The sequence below is a fragment of the Conger conger genome, chromosome 11, assembly GCF_963514075.1.
Source record: "Conger conger chromosome 11, fConCon1.1, whole genome shotgun sequence".
Classification (NCBI taxonomy): domain Eukaryota; kingdom Metazoa; phylum Chordata; class Actinopteri; order Anguilliformes; family Congridae; genus Conger; species Conger conger.
The window spans coordinates 43,610,491-43,635,525 of NC_083770.1; the positions used below are offsets into that span (position 1 = coordinate 43,610,491).

General features: G+C 44.3%; 1 protein-coding gene across 1 annotated transcript in view; it reads right to left on the reverse strand.

Annotated features, from left to right (window-relative positions):
* LOC133140228 (retinoic acid receptor RXR-alpha-B-like) overlaps positions 1 to 19,466 on the reverse strand; it is a 48,616-nt gene extending 29,150 nt beyond the window's left edge. The window contains exons 1-2 of the mRNA XM_061259925.1: positions 19,371 to 19,466; positions 871 to 996 (exon numbers count right to left, since the gene is read on the reverse strand). Coding sequence (XP_061115909.1) covers positions 871 to 996; positions 19,371 to 19,398 — 154 coding nt within the window. The 5' untranslated portion in view covers positions 19,399 to 19,466. The remainder of the gene's footprint in view (positions 1 to 870; positions 997 to 19,370) is intronic.
* Between the last annotated feature and the right edge of the window lie 5,569 nt (positions 19,467 to 25,035).

Sequence of the window (25,035 nt, forward strand, 5' to 3'; positions counted from 1 at the left end):
ACTGAGCACTTTATTCGGTAGACCTGTACACCAACTTGTTAATGCAAATAGTTAATCAGCCAATCATGTGGCAGCAACTAAATGGATAAAAGCATGCAGACATGGTCAAGAGGTTCAGCATTTTCATGGCTACTACCATTACTTGAGATATTTTAGATTCTTTTACAGAGCATTAACTCGTAGAAAGTAACAAGACACATAATTGGTACATTTTAACTACATATAGCAACAAAATACAAAATACAAAATTGATTTCTAGAAATTAATCAACTCTTTATGCCCTGTGTTTCTCAGAAAATAATCTATTTGGTTGTTGATCCAAAGAGGTTTGAAGTAGACCACCATAATTACAGTACCTGTAGCAGGTCTTAATGCATTGTGTCGGAAGCCTTGTCAGTGCATAGGTCAAGATAGATGTTCTCTGTGCTTCTGTGAATTTCCTGTCTTTTTCAGCTTTTGCCAATCATTATCTCTTCTTTAAAATGTAGTTGGGCTGAATATAGAGCTCACAACTGACTGATTACATGAAGTGCTTCATATTCTGCCATGAAATCAACTGCTTTGCATTATGCAGTAACACCTGACCTCTGCAATCGCCTGTTACAAATGCCTAGCAACTTCTCTCTCACAGACAGATTCATTTATGAAAAATAAAGCAGAATTATAGACACCAAGCTTCAGACTAGCCAAGAGGCTGGTTGGTTGGTCGTGTCTTGGACAACCTAACTGAAGCGCCGGGACCAACTGGCCATGGGTAACTGCAGTTAAAGCACAGACCTGAACTCAACAGAGAAGACACGATAGTGGCTGCAATGGTGGCCAGATGAAAGATGAAAGGTCAAAGGTCAAAGGTCACTGAGAAGCGGTCACCTGAGGACAGCCGGCGCTGGTGGACCGGACACATGCCCGTGAAGCAGCAGCTGGGCGAGCTGCAGGTCGGGCCGGACCGGCTCCGCTGAGACGGTGATCCCAGAGAGCACTGGGGCTTCAGGAACCCTGCAGGGGACACAACATTGGGGAGGAGTCAGCTGGCGTTGACACTATTTTAAGCAACATAAATTATAATATAAATAATGTGCGTCACCTTAGAGACAAGGTATATGTGTGTGTGTGTGTGTGTGTGCATGTATATCTGCCAATTGGGGCATACAAACACACACCCCCACACGCAAACACACACACAAAATCTGTGAATAAGTGTGATGACAAAACCCACTCCTGTAGAGGATCAAAAAACAGCTGAGAAAGATCTTATATCTGTAAATATATCAAATAAACTGTCTGCAACAGTCCCCGCAGCTTCCAATAGTTACTGTCATCTTTTACTGTTCTCAGAAAATGAGGAGTGCTCTCAGAAACCTGTTGGTTCATTTTGTCCAGTGCCCACAGGCCTCTAGCTGTTGTCACATATATGCCCATCAGTGCAAGCTGCAGTGTAGTTTGGCCAATATTGTATAAGACAGTCACAATGGTGTAAGCATTTTAAACAGTTTGTCATTGTATTGTAGTGCAAGGCATACGGGAGATTCCAAATTTGGAAGACATTTAAAAGAAAAGGAACATATTTCTTGGACGTATTTCAACTGAAATTCTCTCTTTTTTTTCCTCAGATTCAGTAAAAAGACTTTCACTCCACACAATATTCTTTCAGTATGGCCACTTTCTGCTCTGGTGCACTGGGAATATTGTTCAGGTTTGCTTGTTAGAGTGAATAGTGATGCTGTTATTGATAGTGTGCCACACTGAAATGATCTCACGCAGGACAGTGACAGACAAGGCCAGCTTTTCTATGCAGAAGGTCCTTGACCAGCCTTACATTTTTTTCACCTTATAAATTTCAAATCTCTGAAAGGCCAACTTTACAAGCTCCGTGGGTGGGGAGCCAATCGGCCCCAGGGTCAAAGGTGAGCGAGGAGCCCCACACATCACGATGTCATAAAAACCTTTTCATCCAGCCTTGGCAAGGCCAATGCCATGAAGGGCTGGCTTGGTCACATGGCCACGGGACTCCTTCAGCCCTCTCGCGGTGGACGGAGATCCCCCTCCCCATGTGAGCGTGACCTTCCCGAGCGCAGACACGCCGTGAGCCCGGAACGGGACACCAGGTCAACGAGGGCAGGGGGATTGTGGGTGATTATTAATGAGATGGCTCAGCGATGTGACCAACTGTCTGGCTTAAGAGCTTCCAAGCAACAAAGAGGGCTCTGAATTCCATTGTGAGTGACACAGAGGCACACCAAATGTCCTGAGACCCTTTTAAACATAAATATGAGTTTTACAAGCGCTCTGCCAAATGCCCAATTTTACAACAATACAGTCAGTTCTGGCCATTCAAAGCTTGTTTTTTTTTGGAATATTAGGCTGCTTTCATGGGAAAGATTCCCGTACAATTGTAACCTTTAATACAGACTTTTCAGAATTGAACTTTTTTTTTGTAATACAAGAAAAAAGAAGATTTCGCACACAAAAATGTAGCACAAAGCCTGGTTACATTTTTTTTAAATCTTACAAACATATTTATTTTGACATCGGAGTTCCGCCCTACAGCTTCATCAGTGTGTGTAAAAAGTTACCGCAAACCAACTGAGCTCTTATACCTTTAACCACAACTAACCGTCTGTCTGTCCCATCGGCAATCACCACATAATGGGTTACGTCCTAATTACAAACAGGGCAGGTGATGCATCTTAATAGGCAGAACTGGGGCTGAACGCAACCATCCAGCAGTTAGCCAATCATCTCATGTACCGACCCCTAACTGCCAGATGGTTGCATAAGGCCCTACCCTGCCTTCAAGAGGTGTTGGATTAACAGTCTATACGGGTTTCCCACCAGCAAGACCCACGTGAACACCTAATTATGCTGGATGCGCAAAGCGCAAAGCTTCAGGGCCAGCCAGTGTTCCAGGTCCCGTGCTCAGGGACTGCGCTGACGAGCTGACCAATCAGCTGACGGCCATCGCCAACACCTCCCCGAGCCAAGCAGTCATTCCAGCAGTGATTCAGGACTACTGCCGTCAGTCCCGCGCCAGAGAGGTCCACAGTGTCCTGCCTCGATGACTACCGCCTCGTAGCGCACACTCCAATCATCACGAAGCGCTTCGAGCAGCCGGCCACGAGCCGCATAGAGTCTGAACCTCCCACCACACTGGACCCCGCCCCTCTCCTGAACTCTTTGCCTTTCTACCGCCCGGCGGAAGGTTCCGCAGCATCTGGTCCCATTCTGCCAGACCGTCTAGCTGCAGCTTCTTCCCCCAGGCTGTTAGACTGCTGAACATCATGCAGCCCCCCTGTTCAACCATTACCCTGGACTCCTCTCCCCACACACAGCTGTCAGACTCCTGAACTCCCCTGCTCTCCCCACACACAGCGAGAGGATGCTACCCCCCTCCTTTTCTGTGCCTGTCACTTAAAACTTATACCTCACAGGACTCGTACTGTCACATGTCCACTGCCACTTTAGCGTTCTCTTTCTTGCACTGTTCTACTATGAGCATTCTACTACACTCAGTGACCACTTCATTAGGTAGGCCTGCACACCAGCTTGTTAATGCAAATATTTAATCAGCCAATCATGTGGCAGCAACTAAATGCATAAAAGCATGCAGAAGTGGTGAAAAGGTTCCGATTTCTTTCAGACCAAATGTCAGAAGGGGGAGAAATATGATCTCAGCGGCTTTGACTGTGGAATTATTGTTGGTGCCTCCTGGGATTTTCACACACAACGGTCTCTAAAGTTTGCAGAGACTGGTGCAAAAGACAAAAAACAGCCAGTGGACAGAAGTTCTGCAGGAAGAAACACGTTGTTAATGAGAGAGGTCAGTGGAGAAGCGCCAGACTGGTCAAAGATGACAGGAAGGTGACAGTGGTGCAAATAAACACACATTACAACAGTGGTGTGCAGAAGAGCATCTCTGAACACACGACATGTCAAACCTCTAAGTGGATAGGCTACAGCAGCAGAAGATTTCTTAATAATAACAATAAAACAAATAGTTTAATAAATGCCTAATAAAGTGCTCTCTCACTGAGTGTATAATATAATATATATATATATATATATATATATATATATATATATATATATATATATATATATATACTGATGAAGTCTATTTTTCAGAATATGAATTATCCTGTGTTGACCCAAAGCCTTAGGGGTATGGCCTGCCTTCAGGAGCTGGGAAAAGCCCAACAGCAGGCCCATTACAGGAATCAGACACAACAACTCCAATAAACTCTGTTCGAGAATTGCATTGTAATGCCAGTGTTTACATTTACAATTACTCAAATCAATCCTCCAGCTTTGTGGTTTTCAAGACCATGGTACTGGACCAGGACTGAAGTATTCTGATTAATACTGAACCCGGAAACATGCAGTGGCAATTAACTGTCATCAATCACCAAACTGAAGTAAGGCAACTTATTCTAATATATGAGTTGTCTACAGATGTTATAAACATTGTTCAAACATGAAATCCACCAGTAAAATAATGTAATGTAAAATGTAGTGAACAGTCACAAGCAATTGTAAACCTTTACCCCCTACTATATATAAACCAGGGAGTCAACTTACATATATTTTAACCTGTCAAACTGACCGACAGGGTGAAAAATACCTGCCATCACTATTTTAGTCACCAATGTTTCATCAATGTTCTTATGTTCAGAGCCCACAGATGGCTTCTCTGACGAGGACCCTGAGCCAAATGAGCTCCATGGATAAAATATATATATATACATGTTTTTTCAATGGAGATCCATTGACTCAATTTAAATGATCACCTAATGGAACAATTTCACCTAAATGACTCACGCAAATTTGAAGAGACAGACTGAAAGGTAAAAAAAGCTTATTGTTAGTTGTTACATCCTTTTTGTCAACCCAAACCCAAGTTTGACATGTTCTCCGGGTACTGCAGTCTCCTCCCACAGCTCAAAAACTTGGGCTTTGGGCTGTGGGAGGTGAGGCTAATTGGAGAGTCTAAATGAGTGTGTGAGTGAATGGTGTGTCTGCCCGGTGATAGATGACCTGTCCAGGGTGTATTCCTGGGGCTCGTTTCAGGAAAGCTGAGATCTGCGAGATGGTTTTGCGAGAGGTATGCAGTCGTCGCAGGTTTATTTGCGATTCGCAAGTGACACATTTTCTGCCTCACATCCAATGCATGCTGGGATAGGCTCCAGTCCCCCCCAGACTCGGACCAGGAATAAACATGTTAGACGATGGAGGGATGGATGGATGGATGAATGGATGAAGTGAAAGCAGCAGCATTTTGACAACAGTTTCTCTTCAACTTTCCATCTCTCCAGTAAGCAGGCACTGTCCTGGGAATATTAACACTGTACAAGGGAAGGCTTTTATTTCTACAGGCACAAGCCACACCGCAGCCCTCAAGCAAGCATTCTCATGCAGCCTGTACTGCCGTTTTTAATCACTTGCCACAGTGCCTTATCTTGTCGTTAGTGACATTTATTATCTTGTCCTTAACAGTGACAGATGACATTTAATGAATTCAGTCAAAGTGAAACAAATAAGCACAAATACGGGTGATATAGTTGTCAGTGTTTTCTGTTTTGTAAATGGGAGTAACCAATGGTTGGCTAAATCAGAAATGTGACAGATGGAACAGCCACAGAAAGAGTGGAAAGTTTTGGAAAGAGTGTTCACAGTACATCGTCAAGTCGTCTCTCATATTGCTGGCTAACAGTTTGCAGGCGGTCATATTCCACTTATCCCAGTGTTCGGAGATTGATTCCAAGTTTACAGTCAGGCACCAGTCAGGCACCCTGTACTGTAATTCATTCAGCTGTCTCAGAACTGAGGTCATTCCTGTTAATTACATTATCAAGATTAAATTAGCCTTTCTTATTCTTTGTTTTTCACCTGGCTCCAACTCGCAACAGAGTCGCGTGAAATGGCACCTTCATTCAAAGCGCTGTACAAGTGATGTTTCTCATTCACCCATTCACACACACACATCCATCCATCCATTATCTGAACCCGCTTATCCTGAACAGGGTCGCAGGGTGGCTGGAGCCTATCCCAGCACACATTGGGCGAAAGGCAGGAATACACCCTGGACAGGTCGCCAGTCCATCGCAGGGCACACACACCATTCACTCACACACTCATACCTACGGGCAATTTAGACTCTCCAATCAGCCTAACCTGCATGTCTTTGGACTGTGGGAGGAAACCGGAGTACCCGGAGGAAACCCACGCAGACACGGGGAGAACATGCAAACTCCGCACAGAGAGGCCCCGGCCGACGGGGATTCGAACCCAGGACCTCCTTGCTGTGAGGCGGCAGTGCTACCCACTGCACCATCCGTGCCGCCCACACACACACACCAACGGCGAAATGGCTGCCATGCCAGGCACCGACCAGCTCGTCAGGAGCATTTAGGGGTTAGGTGTCTTGCTCAGGGACACTTCGACACAGCCCGGGCAGGGGATCGAACCGGCAAACCCTCCGACTGCCAGACGACTGCCCTTACTGCCTGAGCCAACGTTGCCCCTGAGCTAATGTCGTCTAATTCCCTGGAAGGCCAGGCCGTGTGTCAGAGCGCTTTCTCCGTTTAAAAATGACCGCGGTCATGCGATCGCACGAGGTCGTCGGTCTCCGGCAGGCTGATAAAGACGAAGTATGAATGGTGAGGAAGAGGATGTGGACAGGGAAGCGAGGGAAAACAGACAACAGGAAAGATGGAGAGTGATAACCGGCCAGAGGGGGCAAGGAGGGAGGGAGGGAGAGTGACATGTTCCTTGAGGCTTCAGTAAAGCACATAATTGAGTTTGTGTGATGATGCTGAGAGGGAACACAGAGAAACAGCTCTTTTATGTGAACGGAGAGTAGGAAATGTTTTGAATCCATACACTACACGAGCAGACTAAGATCTCAATGCAATAATTATAGCCGATACTGCCCACGGGAACAGTGCAGAATTTACCACACGGTAAATACTCCTCAGAGACTAGTGTAAATCTCACACACAAAACATAAACATTCATCTATTCATTCATTCAGAAATGAGGAGCAAAAAAACCCATAATCCTCTTTCATATGTTTCTATCATTGCGGCAGAAAAACTATAAATCATAAAAAAAACTTGAAAGGGCATGAATTGAGCACAGGCTCCAAGAAGTAATAACCTGTTCCGCAAAATCTGTCCGTACCGTCCATCCATGATTTCCTGCTGTGTGTGTATGTGTGTGTGTACTGTATAAATGTATGTATGTGTGTGTGTGTGTGTGTGTGTGAGTACTGAATAAATGTATGTATGTGTGTGTGTGCTTGTGTGAGTACTGAATAAATGTATGTATGTGTGTGTGTGCATGTGTGTGAGTACTGTATAGGTGTATGTATGCGTGTGTGTGTGTGTGTGTGTGTGCATGTGTGTGAGTACTGTAAACGTGCATGTATGTGTATCTGCTTCTTCCCATCCTGTTTCAGGAATAATCACAGCCAATCAGCTCTTCCCCTGCCTATGATGTCAGCTCTGTGAGCACAAGGCATAAACACAGCAGTACAGGATGTCCTGAATGGCTTTACAAAGGAAGAGAGCATCATGCCTGCACGCTCTGTACTGGAACAACATGTTTTACCATAATCAGCAGTCACATGTTCTTTTTTTTCGTTACCTGCTCAGGGCCACAGCGGCGAACTAGCCTTTCAAGTATATCTGCAACAATGACATTGACAGTGTTGATGAGTGCGCACCGTCCTGTCCAATAAATATAAAATAAAGACACACACTGATGTTCAATTCCCCCCCAACATGCACACACACACACACACACACACACATATATACACACACATGCATATCTGCACACAGTGCAGCTACACAGTCTGGACCAAGTCTTTGACCCAGATTCTAGTTCTGAGACACAAACCAGCCATCACCTTGTTTTTATTCCAAGTCTATTCCATTTTGCTTTCATGCAGATAACTTGCACTGTTTTTCTGCTGTGTTCGCCAGCTCCACACACAGACAGACAGCCCATGGTGAACCACTGTCGCTTCGATGTGAATGAGCCCAGATCAAAATAGACACACATGTAACAGAGAGACATATAGTGGGCTACAGAATTATTGCCACCCTTAATGAAATTGATTTATATAATAACAACATAGATGATAATCATATGTTATGTTCAAACATATGGGAAAACTATATACTTTTATTTCAGTACATTTATTTCAATGTTTTCCGTAATCCGTTTTTTTCTGAAAATAAAATCAAACAAAGTGAACTTGGCAATACAGTTTTACTTCATTTACTTAATCTCCGTCTAAAGGAACTATATTGTGTCATTTCATCACTACCGGTATCAGTAGAGTATAAAATGAGGTAACGCATGCAAAATCCCTTTGGCATCCATTAGTATTGGAAAAGCCAAAGAACTGTCAATTCAAAGAGACAGATGGCAAATGACTGTCACGAGTGTGGTAATGGGTGAGGGCAATAATAAAAACATGTAAAACATATGGAATGGTGACAAACTTGCGAGGAAGACACAAGCGCACGTTGTCCCCACAGACAAGATGGTGAGGGAGGCTATAAAGAGTCACAGTTTAAGAATTGCAATCTTAAATTCTGCATGCTCCTAACGTGCACTACGCCACCTGATTTCACTAATTATTCTACCTGCTTGGTTCAGAAAATCAGGTGGTGTAGCGCACGGTTGAAGTAAACGCCTGCAGACACTGTGGCTCGCAGGACGAGGAGCTGGCCTAGTCTAACAAGCAGTACATTACATTACATTACATGGCATTTAGCAGACGCTCTTATCCAGAGCGACGTACAACGAAGTGCAGATCAAACACAAGTACAAGTGCGAAGAGGACCTGAGAGGACAGTACGGTTCCGAGTCGTAGTGCAACCATACAGATAACATCTATACAACTATATAAGTGCCATTACAGTCTATGGCCTATATAACGCTAATCATGGTGGTGAGTTAGGGAGGGAAAGGTGTAGCCTGAAGAGATGAGAGAAACAGAGAAGAGAGAGAAAGCTCTGTCCTGGTGTAACACAGAGCACATTGCTGGTGTAATATAGAGATAATTTACCCGGTGCAACATTGAGGTCATACCTGGGAACTTCAGCATGAATGTACAGTGCCCAGTGCCCACACTCCTAACTCTTGTGTTGTCTTAAGGGTAAAAAATGATCCGCCACTATGTTTAACAGCAGAGAAAACCCCCTAAATGATCTTTTTTCAACTTGAAATTTGATGACAAAGCTTGTGATGTGTGACAGGTTGTTTCTTCATGCAAAATATAATTAAATTAATTAGAATTCACTGCTTTATTTGAAGGTGGGTCATTTTGGATCCTAAGGACAAGGGGAGCATACTGAATGTTAAGACTACACAAGGGTTACATATGCACACAGTCAGGTCATGCAGGCTCAGTCTTTGGCAGCACAGCTTTCAGTACTATACTCATTATGCACGTGAATCTAAAGCAGTGATCTCAAACTCAATGTGTATATGTTTATTCCAGCCTCAGATCCTGATTTTATAAGTAGATCAATTATTTGCAGAAATAGGGCGGTAGGTTTGCGCATAATGTATATAAAGTGAAATGTGCTATTTGTGTTGTCTGTATAACAATTGTATAACAACACATTCTGTGCTTTAATGCCATTTAATTGGTTAGAATGAAAACCTACACGCCCAGCCTTCTGTGCCGATGCGTTTGAGACCGCTGATCTGAAGGCTGGATTCTACCCTGTACGTTCTCTCTGCAGACCGGATGAATGGGAGAAGCTCTCTGATGTTCTGCCATGACTGGGAAGCGCTGCCACGGGTGTTGGGCAGTGGCCAGGTGTGTAGAGGGAGTGCAGAGGGTGCCAGGGCTGTCTTCCTGTTCCAGGAGATTGCCATGGTAGCAGCAACGCACGTGCCTGAACCACGATCCGAGCCAAAGTTTCACTTTCTCTTTCCCCTGCATGTTTACGCGGGGATGAATCAGGGATGCCGGATTTAGAATTTGTGAAAAAGACTTGCATGGCTGGAGGGTTAACCGTGAGTGTGGAGGAGGAGGTGCTGTCACAGCCAATGGCAGATGGGTAGAGGGGGAGAGTAGGGGTCAGCAGGTTTGTATCAGAATGGATTACAGAGAGCTGGGTGGTTGAAATGACAGTTCATTACAACCTAACGGTCACTTTTTCAGTTACGGCAGGGGTGCACAACTCCAGTCCTTGAGGGCCGGACTGCTTAGTGCCATTTGTTCCAACCAATTGCCTTGATTTTTAATTTGCTGACAGCTCTATGAATTACCCTGGTTCAAGCCTGCACTTGAGTACAGTAAAAACATTAGGATACACTTGCAGTCTGCAACTGTAGCCAGGACTCATACACGTCAGATAAGATATGATTGAGTCAATTAAATAATTAAGACCAGAAGTTGGCACAAAATCCTGAAACAGATGGCCCTTGTTGTGCACGCCTGAGTTAGGGTCAGGACCACAAACCGGACCTGTGCAAACTATTTGAAAACCAGATATTCCGTTTGAAAATCTTGCATAGGGCAACTCTAGTGTGTGTGTGAGTGTGGGTGCAAGTCCATGCACATGTATGAGCGTGCACAACTTCTGCAACTTTCTTAAGTAACCTAAGCTAAAACAATCTGACCATACCATGCCTTAAACAGCAGCGACACTTCGCAGTTCTGTTCAAACACCCATTTTTTTAGAGTTCAGCTCGGACATACACCAACCACATGCTTGAGGATCGTTAGATATGACATGCTGCGTTTCGCTTCTTTCCATCCACCTGGTGAAAGGTAGACGGATTCGGCAGGACTGTATGTACAGAGGCAAACGTAAATATGTATGCTTATTTCAAATATTTACCATACGTATGTGCACAAGTGAGTATAAAGTGCAGCATAGTACAAAAGGTCAAGTCAAATAAGGACGCAGGGCTGGACTGTTATTCTTCAACTATGTGTCTCTCAAGAGGGCAGGGGCATGTTAGACATTTTCCCAAACCCATTAGACTCAGAGGCTATTGTGGGCTGGAGACAGCACAGACACACTTACACTCCTTGTTGTCCTGGAAAAGGGTATGTGTGTCGTACGCGCGGGCGGCCTATAGCGTAGTGGTTAAGGTAAATGACTGGGACCCGCAAGGTCGGGGGTTCGATCCCCGGTGTAGCCACAATAAGGTCTGCACAGTCGTTGGGCCCTTGAGCAAGGCCCTTAACCCTGCATTGCTCCAGGGGAGGATTGTCTCCTGCTTAGTCTAATCAACTGTACGTCGCTCTGGATAAAAGCGTCTGCCAAATGCCATTAATGTAATGTAATGGGTACAGTGACACTCCTATGTTGGAGAATTCACACTCATCATTGTCCTACATAGGGAATAGATAGAGCATTTACACTCTCTGTCCTACATGGGGAACAGAGCATTCATACCCATGTGTGTCGTGCATGGTGAATAGAGCATTCGCACTGATGTGTGTCATACATGGTGAATAGAGCATTCACACTGATGTGTGTCGTACATGGGGAATAAAGCATTCACACTGATGTGTGTCGTACATGGGGAATAAAGCATTCACACTGATGTGTGTCATACATGGTGAATAGAGCATTCACACTGATGTGTGTCGTACATGGGGAATAAAGCATTCACACTGATGTGTGTCGTACATAGGGAATAAAGCATTCACACTGATGTGTGTCGTACATGGGGAATAGAGCATTCACACTGATGTGTGTCGTACATAGGGAATAAAGCATTCACACCGATGTGTGTCGTACATGGTGAATAGAGCATTCACACTGATGTGTGTCGTACATGGTGAATAGAGCATTCGCACTGATGTGTGTCGTACATGGGGAATAAAGCATTCACACTGATGTGTGTCGTACATGGTGAATAGAGCATTCACACTGATGTGTATCATACATGGTGAATAGAGCATTCACACTGATGTGTGTCGTACATGGTGAATTGAGCATTCACACTGATGTGTGTCGTACATGGTGAATAGAGCATTCGCACTGATGTGTGTCATACATGGTGAATAGAGCATTCACACTGATGTGTGTCGTACATGGGGAATAAAGCATTCACACTGATGTGTGTCGTACATGGTGAATAGAGCATTCACACTGATGTGTATCATACATGGTGAATAGAGCATTCACACTGATGTATGTCGTACATGGGGAATAAAGCATTCACACTGATGTGTGCCATACATGGTGAATAGAGCATTCACACTGATGTGTGTCGTACATGGGGAATAAAGCATTCACACTGATGTGTGTCGTACATGGTGAATAGGGCATTCACACTGATGTGTGTCATACATGGTGAATAGAGCATTCACACTGATGTGTGTCGTACATGGGGAATAAAGCATTCATACTGATGTGTGTCGTACATGGTGAATAGAGCATTCACACTGATGTGTGTCGTACATGGTGAATAGAGCATTCACATTCCTTTGTGCCCTGAGGAATGGTGCATGTGCTGTTCTGTAAAATGGAGAGTCTGACTTTTCTGACTTACAGAGGCCCGGGGCTTTAACATGTAAAACACTCCTCTGATGATCAATGTAGCCGCCTCTCACATCATCTCAAAGGGAGGCGTTCCTAACTGGCACATGCCACACTGCGGAAACTGGCTAAACCGGTTTTGTACGCTCCCCGCCGCCTCCCTCGCAGACGCCAGCCAGGGAGCCCAGAGAGCACGCAGCTTCGGGTTTCAGCAGGCAACACCGGGCAGCGTGTAAAACTGCCGGTGCTGTCAGCACACTGTACACGCTTAGGAAAAAAAAGCGTTATTTAGCGTGTCTCCACAGAGGAAGGCTTTTTATTTATGTGATAGAGGCTTCACCCTCTATCATAGGTGTGAAATGTGAAAGCTCCCAGACAAATGACTATTTTGCCTGACAAAGAATTTGTTCTTCTATGGAATCACAAGTTTCCTTTTAAAACCATTTTTTTCTGAGAGTGTATGAATGCAGTTGGGTGCAAATGCAGTTATGTGGTCGCTGCATTGAGCAAACACAGCTGTGTGCAAAGACAGAGGCTCTTTCAATGAGGCGTGCGAATGCAGCCACAGAGTCTGTGGGGCGTGTAAAAGCAGCAGTGTGTAAGAGCAGCCACGCTAGCTGAGCAGTGCGTAAACACAGAGTTGGCACAGTGCATTAACACAGAGCTGGAGCAGTGCGTAAACACAGAGTTGGCACAGTGCATTAACACAGAGCTGGAGCAGTGCGTAAACACAGAGTTGGTGCAGTGTGTAAAGACAGAGTTGGTGCAGTGCGTAAACACAGAGTTGGCACAGTGCATTAACACAGAGCTGGAGCAGTGCGTAAACACAGAGTTGGTGCAGTGTGTAAACACAGAGTTGGCACAGTGCATAAATACAGAGCTGGTGCAGTGCGTAAACACAAAACTGGTGCAGTGCGCAAACACAGAGCTGGTGCAGTGCGTGAACACAGAGCTGGTGCAATGCGTGAACACAGCTGGTGCAGTGCGTAAACACAGAGTTGGTGCAGTGCGTAAAGACAGAGTTGGTGCAGTGCGTAAACACAGCTGGTGCAGTGCGTAAACACAAGAGTTGGTGCAGTGTGTAAAGACAGAGTTGGTGCAGTGCGTAAACACAGAGTTGGCACAGTGCATAAACACAGAGCTGGAGCAGTGCATAAACACAGAGTTGGTGCAGTGTGTAAACACAGAGTTACTGCAGTGCGTAAACACAGAGTTGGTGCAGTGTTAAACACAGAGCTGGTGTAGTGCGTGAACACAGAGCTGGTGCAGTGCGTGAACATGGCACAGTCTGTCCAGTAAATGCAGCATGTTTTAGGAAATATGGCCCAGTGCAGCCAGCTACAGTGGATATAGCATCACTCGGATCCAAGTGTACTCAGTGCTTCAGTGTGTGTGTGAATAGGATGTACACGTAAGGGATAAGATCTTCTCCGACACAAATGGCACCAGTCTGAGACGGAATCCGGAAGCCGTATCATGGACTAGCCAATTAACCAGAAGCCGGGATCAGCTCAGTCAATGCCAAGGGACTCTCACGGTCTCTACTGGCCGTCAACTGTTCTTATCTTAATATTGGGCAAACTTTCACCGGTCAAGCACCGATGCATAAAACAAAAGCAAGCAGCTGAGGTACGATCCACCACCATCTGCTGGGCCGATCGCAGCCTCTGTGTGTCAGTAATTAGCCCGTCGGTGTCAGGCTTCGGCAGTTATCTCGCCGCTCTTTGTGAGCCCAGGATTAGTTATGATAAGGGATTTCAGGATTACCCTGGATTTTCTTTCGCATCTTGATCATTTTCAGTGGAGCCGCGTCCAGCGAAACACGCCGGAGCTGGGGGAAAGACAGGCTGACAGAAAGCCTAAACCCCGGGCTTAAGGAGGTACTCAAGGCCTGCTTATTTCACGCGCTCACACGGAGAATTCTAATAATCGCGGCTTTATGCCGAGCAGCGAACAGCGCGGGAGAGCAGAGCACAGCCACCGAACACAAGGCTTCCAGTCAGCTCAGGCATCAGAGACAGCGTGTGGAGCTCCAGTCAGCTCAGGCATCAGAGACAGCGCCTGGAGCCTGGCCTCATCCCGGGATTCTGGAAACGGAGGTGCCAACAGAACCGGCAGACAGAACACACGCGAACGACAGCCGAGCGAGGAGATCCGCACGAGTGTGACCACCCCCAGTCCTCACCTGTCAGAACAAGCCCATAGCGTGGTCCACTCACTGATATCTCACCCAAGGTGTAAAAGCACTCCACTCACTAACACAACACTCACACACCGTCCTCCATCCAAGCACACCTATATTATACTGCACACCCATACACCTTTCTGTTACACTGCACACAGTTGCTGCTACACTGACACACAACCAACGCTGTAGTCAACAAAACTCCGTGCTACTCCTCTGAAAAGATTTTTATTAGCATTTCAGACACTCCAACACCCCACCCCCAATGACAAAAAACACTCATAGAAGTTTTGAAAAATATACTGAAAAAAACAACCTACAATAAAATGTTTTCTATGCCAGGAAACTGTTTATGGGTCTTTACTAATTTCAGTGCACATTCTCATTTGTGAGGTGCGAAGTGCTAAATCTGTCTTCACGCTAACGGGCTTCCTGTCTAAAAGTGACACAATAACGGATGAAATATCTATGTTATCGGAAGAAAACAGACTGTAATAAAAAACAAATAAATGAAACAGAATACCGTTTTGTCCACCACAAGCTTTGGAGTCATGAGCTTTGCACACTGGATGGTTGAGGGGCGTTACTTTCAGGGCAAATGTCGCGGTTCTTAAATCAAACGGCCAAAAAACAGCTCTTTCTCAGCTAATCAAGGGGAGCGTGCACTGGGCACTGTGCGTATGAGCTCTGAACATAAACCGCTAACGAGAAGGATTCCACCGGCTATGTGCCGTTAACGAACCGTGCACACACGAGGGGGGGGGGGGAGGTCCACGGCCGGTTTCAACCCACGGGTCCGAGCCGGCCGCTCCGCCCAACGCGACACAATTAGCCCGCGTTCGTACGGCTCCTCACGGGGGTGGTGTCACATTCCGTCGGGGATGCTCACATGCTATGTCATGTCTGAGGCTACACTACACACGCTCACGTCGCCCGCGCAGACAACGAGACAGTGATCCCAGACACACATTCGAGTTTAATCCACATCTCGAAAGCTGCTGTCAGGATCTCACGGGTCACTTTTGGGCTGATTTCTTTTTAAAGAACAGAACATATTGTCTGGCAGGGTTTATGGGTGTGTTTGTTTCTGCAGTGAACGAAGACCCCCACCTTAGATTTTGGACGGGGTGGGAGGCCAAGGGGCAGAAGGCCATGTTTGAGGGGAAAGGGGGGGGGGCTCTCTTTTAAACCCTTTCCAATAAAAATGACAGCTGTACCTCTTCACAAAAGGGCCAAGTATCCCTTCACACACACAAAAAGGCCACGCCATAAACCAAAGTCATCCACTTTTAATGATGATGCCCCCCTTCACATTTCTCCAGGCTCCCTCCATTTCTTGGCAATGAACTTCAGTGGGGGGATGGCAAGGGGGCCCCCACAAAAGCCTTTTAGAAGTACTTTTTCTGACTTTGGAGGGCACCTGTTGTTCTATGTATACCTTGAAATTCTGGTGGGGGGAATTTCTTCACCGATGAAAGATCATGTGCATGAAGGCTATTTCATACCGGTGTGTCAGAAGAGTTTACAGGAGATCTGAAAAGTGTGCAGATGTCTTTCCGTCATCCCACTTCCCTTTGAAGCCCTTTATCTCACACAAAGTAGTGTACACAACTTGTCAAGTTCACTTAATGTTCTTATGCAGCAAGGAACACTAACTTTTCAAAATCGAAACACAATTTTATTATACAGTAAATATATCCAGAAATCCACAAAGGCATCACTCTAGCATCCGTACACCTATTCCTCTCTGCTTCAGTTAAAAAATAACAGCTCCATCATGACTACCCCACAATCACAGCAGAATAATAATAACAACAATAATAATAATGATAATAATTATCATAAACATAATAAGCAGTATACACATACGCAACCACATTGCAAGTATAAATATCCACTTGCATGATTAATTCCACCTGATAGCAGCACAATAGTAGGTCACAGTCTCTCAGGGTAATTCAGCAGTGCTCAGCTTTATGTTGATTGATTCCCAGACCATATAGGCTTAAAGTCTTTCTCTGCAGACAGGCAATGCTAGAGTTGATCAAACATGCACTGCCGCGAAAATGAACATTTATGGTTTTACATTGGTCTTACCATTATACCAAACACTTCCTCTGTATGCCTATTAGTATCACAGATTTTGAAGATTTCTGGCCTTCCATAAGGCTTCTAGCACCATTCATCTTTTCTTGGCAGAGCATTGCACATTTAATACCAACGGAGTCTAATCTGAAATGAACAGCATACCTATTCATTGTTGCTAACCATGTTATTAAATGATAACTTATTTGTTATTTAGCTGAGCCTTTTATCCAGAGCAACTTACAGTTGATTAGACTAAGCAGGGGACAATCACTGCTGGACCGATGCAGGGTTAAGGGCCTTTCTCAAGGGCCCAGCAGCTGTGCACATCTTATTGTGGCTACACCAGGGCTTCTGGTCATCTGCCATTAGGCCCTTTTTCACATGATACCTCCAGCAGGATATCGCACCAGGCCACAAAGCACACATCATGGAGCACTGCTTTCACAAGCATGTCAGTGACTTCAGACGTCCTGCACAGTCCCCAGTACAACAGAGCAACTTCGGAATGAGGTTGAATGGGAGCATGCATGTGTGGCAGAAGCATGTGCAGGAACTGCAAAATGGTATTGAGTCACCATGGACGACCAACATCCCGAAGGAATGTTTCAGCATGTTCCAGACAGGAAAGAATTCTGGCTGTTTGGAGGCACAATGGGGTCCTACCTGGGACTACATGTGTGTACATGTACCTACTAAAGTGGCCAGTGAATGTGGATTGTTTTGATGCCGAAATTCTGTGGCGAAGTGCACAGCTGCCCAAATAAAAAACATTATTAAATGATAACCAAGGATGTTTTTTCACTTTTTTTATTGTAAATGCATGACTTTTTATGATTTAAATACATGCACAAATGAGTCTGCATGAAACCTGTCCCATCCCTCTTCACAACTACCATGCAAAATAAAATATAATTTTACCAACCAGTTTTTCGCTAATTTCTCAGTATCATTTCACACTCACAGCAGTATGCGTCTACGTAGCCTACTGTAGAAAAAAGTGACCCAATTATACGTGACATTCTGGCAGTTTCAGGCTTTCTCGAGTCCTCATCAACCTGTTATCGTAATGCATCAGAGAAATGCATGCTATGTAAATTATAATTTCCAATGCCATGACAGATTCCTCCTGAAAATCTGAAATTCACTCAGTTTCTAACGAACAATGTATGCTTTCAACTACTAAAACAGCGCAGAAACTTCCCTCAAACATTTTAGATCCAGATACTGTTGCAATTTGTAAAAAATATTTTTTTTTTCAACGCGTGGACTGTTAAGCGACTAGAGTAACCCAGTTATCACAATTTCCCCCAGACTTTGATCCTGGGGTTGCCAAAACCGCCCTTTGCTCGTAAGCCTTTGCTCGTAATTTAAGATGTTGGATAACTGGGAGTCGAAATCGGATCAGTTTAAATATATGGAGCGACTACGTAGCTATTGCCTTTTCTCTCCAGGCATTCTCTAAACTATGAACAAGCTTGGTTTATTTACGGTGAAGCAAAACCAACTAAGTTAAAAAGCAATTGCAGCGCGAAATAAAACGATAGTAACAAAAAGTTTAATCGTGATGACAACATAAATTCCAAGATCATTTCTCCATGCTAAACATTTTCAGTTTTTATTTTGTTTTTCTTTCTTTTTTTGCGCAATCACGTCCTGGGACCTTTCCTTGACACGGCTATGCATTAAACACTGTTTAATGTGCTCTAAGTCAAGCCACGTGTTACAATTAAACGCAAAACGTATAGGCGAATTGACAGAGGAAACACCTCGTTCTAAATGCAACCAGTGCTGCCCTGGCTTGGGGCTCTGTTTGGAGTCACCAGTTGGGATGGTAAGTCACCAGTAGGCTATACTATTCTTGCCACTTACTGCTAAAGTAGAAACCAAATAGAGCATGTAGCTACTGTAAGGCTCTGCCACATGCATCTACAGAAATTCCGGAGAAATACATTACCACAGCCAACGTCTGTCCGAGTCATTATTTTTCAGGGTGGTACTAGTTACAGTAGCTGGTAGCTATATGTTTGACCGTGTCGTCAAATAAACGTTTCATTGATATAAGAGGACATGGGAAAATACCAAAATATTTTGTGTAAAAATAGATGATAGTTTATAGCAACAATTAGCAAATAAAACACAGCCTGTGACGGACTGGGATATGGTTTCACAGGGTCGATAACTCGCTGTAGCATATGTAGGGGGTACGATGCAGTAACTCCTACCGTACCTGCCCTACGCTTATCCACAGTGAATATATTGTATTATAACTGACTGCTATTAATAACGACTATTGGCACATTATGTACACAGGCCAGCTCGCGTTCAAATCACCCGTTTTCAAATCACGCTCGTAGTTTATTTTCGGTTGCTGACTGATACAAGCTAGTCTGACATTTTGGCAAGGTAGGCTACGTTTTAACTTACCGGCAATATATTTCAAAACCAGAGACCCAAACTTATTCTTCAAGCAAGCTAACTGTGGAGCTACATAGCCCACATAATCTCCACCTCGACGGTCAGCCGGAACCAAATTCACAAAGCAAGTATAATGACAATATTCATATTTCACAACTTACCCAGAGATAGGAACGGCTTGGTTTCCATGTCTAGTGGGCTAACTTCATTCCAGCTGTTTCCAGCAGAAAAAGAAGATATTCTAGGAGCCGAAAAACAGTGATCCACAGGAAAAACAGTGACAGTCAGACGTCTGTCTGTTGCGTCAAAATTAATTGAACGTTACCAAAGTTCTTCAATCTGTTACAATTCAGTTTTGCGCTTTCTTCCCTCTGCTACTCTCGCCTGCTTCTACTGCGGGACCGCTGTGCAAAGTGGGTAGCTCAGGGGGGTACTGCACTGCTCGTCGCCCGTGAAGCGACACAGTTCGTCATGAAGCCTTTTTTGAAATATTTTGCTGGGAATACGCAGTCTCAGCATCGTTACCCATGTTCATTATTCGGTGTTTACGTTGACACGACTGTTGATTATTTATAATGTACCACCGCTTTATTATTATAATTATTATGAATCATCGTCAAAATACTGACGTGTAATTGTCCATTCATTTAACAATTTTAGAACTGAACTAATGAGGAATGTGGGTTATTTTTTTTTACCTTCTATGAGACTGAACTATCGTTTGTGCACCTTAATGTGGGTGCTATTTCATCTATTCTGTCAGTATGTGGGAAGTGCACTGGATTGTGAGAATAACAAAAAGACTCTGGGAGGTAGGGTGCTAGGATATGCAATGTGTAACTGTATTTTCCCTGGTACAAAGGTGGTTGCTTAGTTGTTTTATGAATGGCTTTATTTGTGGTCAATTAAATTTGGCATTCTACCCAAGTAGCAGTACTGGCATGTTTTAATTGTAATCTGACGTGAGTGACAGGGTAAGCTGTCACTCAATGCAGCATCGAAGGGGACCGTGAAAAAGAGGGAGAGGGAGTGCCAGCGCTACCATCCAATTTCTGTCACCAGGTCACCTATCCCATCACTTATACCCAATAGACGGAGGTACACACATCCATCTAGTGATCTGGCTCAGGAGAGCTATCCCTTCTACATGGTGTCAGTTGTGTGACAATGTAGATCACTAATCTTAATCGAATATCTCTGTCCTGATAGAGCAGCTGTTCTGCATGCAGTAACAGCATGAAAGGAACAGGCTGAACGGCAGGGAACTGGTTTAGGTAATATTTCAGTATCAGGTCCAGCTTGTTCTTTTAAAGATTCCTCCTGTCCTGTATCAAGGAGAGGGCCTGCTGGTGCATTTGAAACATTGCTGCAGCATACCTGTGCCATTCGGCGAATGTAATTAATGCAAGATGCATTAAAGATCAAAGCCGCTGATGAACAGTGACAGGGAACTTGTGGGGTGAACCAGATGTGGAAATCAGGCGTGTGTGTGTGTGTGTGTGTGTGTATGTGGTGTATGTTTTTTGTGGAGGTTTTTCTGGAGGGGCGGGGGGGGGAGTTGTCTGAGATGGGGAGGGCTTTGAGCAGATGAGAGGATCTCAGTGCTCACACAAAAACAAGTGACAGCCATCTTCCTCCACTACATCCTGGTTTGGTGCAGAGGATTGTGGGAGAGGAGGTACGTAAGTCACTTAGGAAATGGAAAAAAGAGGTAAATGCAATTGATGGACATTGATATTACATAGTAAAATGTTACCCTACCGCACCCTACTGTACACAAATGCACCCTACTGTACACAAACTCATATTAACAGGCATACAGTAACATAACAGCCCAGCACACCATAGACATTATTCTACTCATCAGTTGGTACATATGTGTGTTTGTGCATTCTTGCTTGTACTTCCATTGAATTGTTTGACTTGACATCATGGTTGGCTATTACGTATAAGAGAGAGAGATAAATAACATTTATGTTTCAGAAGTTGTGTGTTTGACTGAGCTCTATAACCTACATCAGACAGAACAAGCGTGTGAGTCGCTTTGTGTGCTGACTGCTAGGCCAAGCAATGTCCCTCTATTCCCTGCCTTTGACCCTTGTTTAGCACCAGTCTCCAAACGTTTCTGGCTTTGCAGGCAACTGCAAGGTTTTCAGGCCACCTGCAGGTGACTTTTAGAGAATTAACTGGTGTAGACACATACTGTATAACCTAGAGACCATACCTGTTATGAATTCATTTTTTACTCATTCAATTTCAGATCAGCGACAGCTGGAAATTCTTTTTGCTATTTCAAACACAGGAGAAATAACTGGAGTTATGACAAAAAACATTAAAAAGGTATGTAATATTTTTGTCTACACCTTTACTATAACCCAATTAAAACAGGCCAAAAGTACGAAAGTGGAGATGTTTTTGAAGTATTAGTCTTAAAAATACTAGGGCGGTCTCACCAAGAAGGCACAGAGGGTTCGTTTATAATAAATAAGTTTAATTTTATATATATATGGCTGGAAAAGATGACAGCCATGAGGCTTTTCCTATTATTTGTGATAAGGTTAGAGAATATATTTGGAGGGATTCTTGACCATTCCTCCATGCAGAACTTCTCAAATTCAATGATATGGTATGAGGTATGATCACAAATACGTTGATTAAAATACCCTGTATTAAAGTGGAGTATATTTGTGTTAGTGTTGCATGTACATATCGAGTGAGATGTTCATTTGACAATGCCGAATGGTAATCCAAATTCAATTAATAGCTAAATAAAACAGCTAACCATTACGTTAACTACACAAAGGACTTCATATGCACATGAAAGCAGAAGGCAGAATGGAGAGGCAGTTGAGAGTCCAGCACTGTGACTCAGCTAGAACAGCAGGCTCGTCACTGATCATCCACGCTGTTTATTTGTTTAGCAGAGTGCTCTTATCTATGTGCTTAGTACGGAAACTTCCACAAAATGGGTGCATTTTCACTTTTGAAAAGTGAAAATTTCAAAATATTATTTTGGTCAATTTTTACATGTCTGAAATTTTTTTTACAACTTGAAGTGATAGAAAGTTGTATCATGCCATCTCTCATATCTTTTATAAGTCATTTCTTCAACATTAAATATTGTGTCAGCCCTGTTACCGATATATACATTCATATTTGAAAAGAAATAGTAAATATAAATGTCTGGTGAATGATACTTTAGTTTTTTTAGATTATTAAATAGAACCTTTTTTTTAAAATATAACAATTATACTCCAACCACCACACCATCGTGCTTCCTCATTCTGACCAACCACCACACCACACCATACTGCCTCCTTATTCTAACCAACCACCACACCACACCATACTGCTTCCTCATTCTAACCAACCACCACACCATACTGCCTCTTCATTCTAACCAACAAACTACATCATTGCCTCGCTCAAGCTCCCTCAACATATCAACACCTCACATAATTCATTCCTTAATACCGTATTAGGCTGAAATTGGCCACATCTGAGTGCGACCACCGATCTGGCGTCTCAACATTGTGTTTGCGCGGTTGATGTTGGGTTGTGTGCAGCACTCCCGTTGTCAGCAGGAACACCTCTCCCCTGATGTGAGTCACCTGCTACTGGAGGCTTGAAGAGCGATCTATCTGCGCAGGTTTAGATGTAATATTAGAACCTACCGGTGCAAAGATTTTCAAAGCTTTCGGATGCATTACGGAGAGGAGCGTGAGAGTAAATATGACATATCGGTTCAGAGCAGATGTTATTCCCACCCCCTATATTTTTTCCTTTCTCAAGAAGAAGAATAGTGAATGGCAGATCACTCAATGTGCCCGTCTTTAAGCGTGCAGGAACCAGCAGTTTCTACCCGTTTACCTATGAGAGCAGTGCGCTGGTCTGCCCTTTCTGAGGGCTACAGGAAGGTGACAGTAAGACACACCGCTATAAAGTGCACACAATCATAAGCTCACTCACGCATACACACGCACACACACACACACACACACACACAAATGCCCGCATACCCTACACAACAGGGTACATACAGTTAACATAGCACACTCTCTCCTCTCCTTTATTAAACCTAATTGTCTTTTTTTAGTGAGAATTACACAACATACCATAGCCTAATTGTAAAGCATGTTTACACATGAGAATTATATGATCTCTCTCTCTCTCTCTCTCTCTCTCTCTCTCTCTCTCTCTCTCTGTCTCTTTCTCTCTCTCTCTCTCTCTTTCTGACTGACTGATTGCCTCTCCAAGACCAAGGGCAGGTCCCGCCCCACTGAAGTCTGCTGTGGAGGAGTGGTTTGCACGCCCATAAATCTCATCACTTCCTTCCACTGTCTCCCTCTTTAAGGAGGACACTTCAGACCACTGTCCCTTCCAACCCATGCCCCCCACACCCCCCCTCTTCTTCCAAAACACTGCAGCAGGGACCTCACTCACCCCCCACACACTGTGGGTCAGGGTGGGGTGAGCGCAGGAAACCGCTGTTTCACCCCTGGCTCCTGCAGCATATTTGACAGCCCACAGAGGTGTCAAGTGCAAGGACGCAACATGACCTAGGGCTTTATTCTGAAAACTGGTGTATGTTGATGTGTAAACACTCCTGGGTAATCAAAATGAGCTTTAACTACTGCTATATTATGTACATCCAATTAAAGAGAGAGATTGGAGATTGGTCCAATTAAAACAAATGCTATGACATTAAATCTGTATTATTTAGTTGCTATTTGAAATTATTTTTATAATGCTGAGAGAATTTGTATTGTGTAATTAACATGGCACTGACTGGTGTGACTTTTTCGTGGGCTACCAATCACAAGTGAATGTTTAATGAAGATCCATATTTATTAATTTACTGTACATCAGAAGGAAATTAGGCTATTTTCCTGGTTAGAATTTTTAAAAAGGGTGTGCATCTTCTGACTTTAATGCGTCAGTGCAATTCACAATGCTCGTACAGGATTTGAAATTGAGTCATGAAGTAAAAATGTAAAAAATGTGTGAAAGTGACACCGAGTGAAAAGAAAGAAAAGAGAGAGAGGTTTGGGAGAGCGTGATTTTCCTGAAGACTTTTCATCAGGGATAGACTCCCAGACACACACACACACACACACACACACACTCATAAACCCCACTGAACACACACAGGAGGGGCAAGAGTGTGCTTAACTGTTGTGAGGGGGGAAGTTCTTCACTTGATTTCTGCCCCTGAGATCTGCTACAGGCTCCTGCCACATAGACTGCCACACTCCCTCATTACTAACATAGAAGCATTTTCACTGTCGACGACACTGATACTCTTACACACTTTTCAGGGCAGATCCACTGCGTGATAAAATCCCAGTGTCAAGGCGCTCATCTACTACTCCCGTTGTCCAGAATGTTACCACACGGAAACAGGTTTCCAAACCAGCGAGCTCACATATTCCCCCCGAACTGGTGTGGGATTCCAGGAGCTATTCTTTCAAAGTCGATCTGAGAGAGAGAGATCCAAGATTGTCGCTGTTCCCTGAGAGGGGCCCTCTTTTGGGGCGCTGCCATTTTGTGGGGTGCTGGAGAAGTCATCCCTGGGTTAACTTCACGCTGGGCCAGGTCATGGGTAGGTCAGCTTTCTAAGACCCCACTGCCATGATGGCAAGAACCCCCCTTTCCTCCTCCTGCTCCTGTTCGTCCCCACCACACACACACACACACACACACGTGCACAGGCTCTCAGTATCTCTTACATACACTCTCAATCACTCTCTTTCTTTCTCACTCTCACACACACATCACATACCCTCTCACACACAGCACCCAGGCCACACCCGTGGGGCGGTTTAT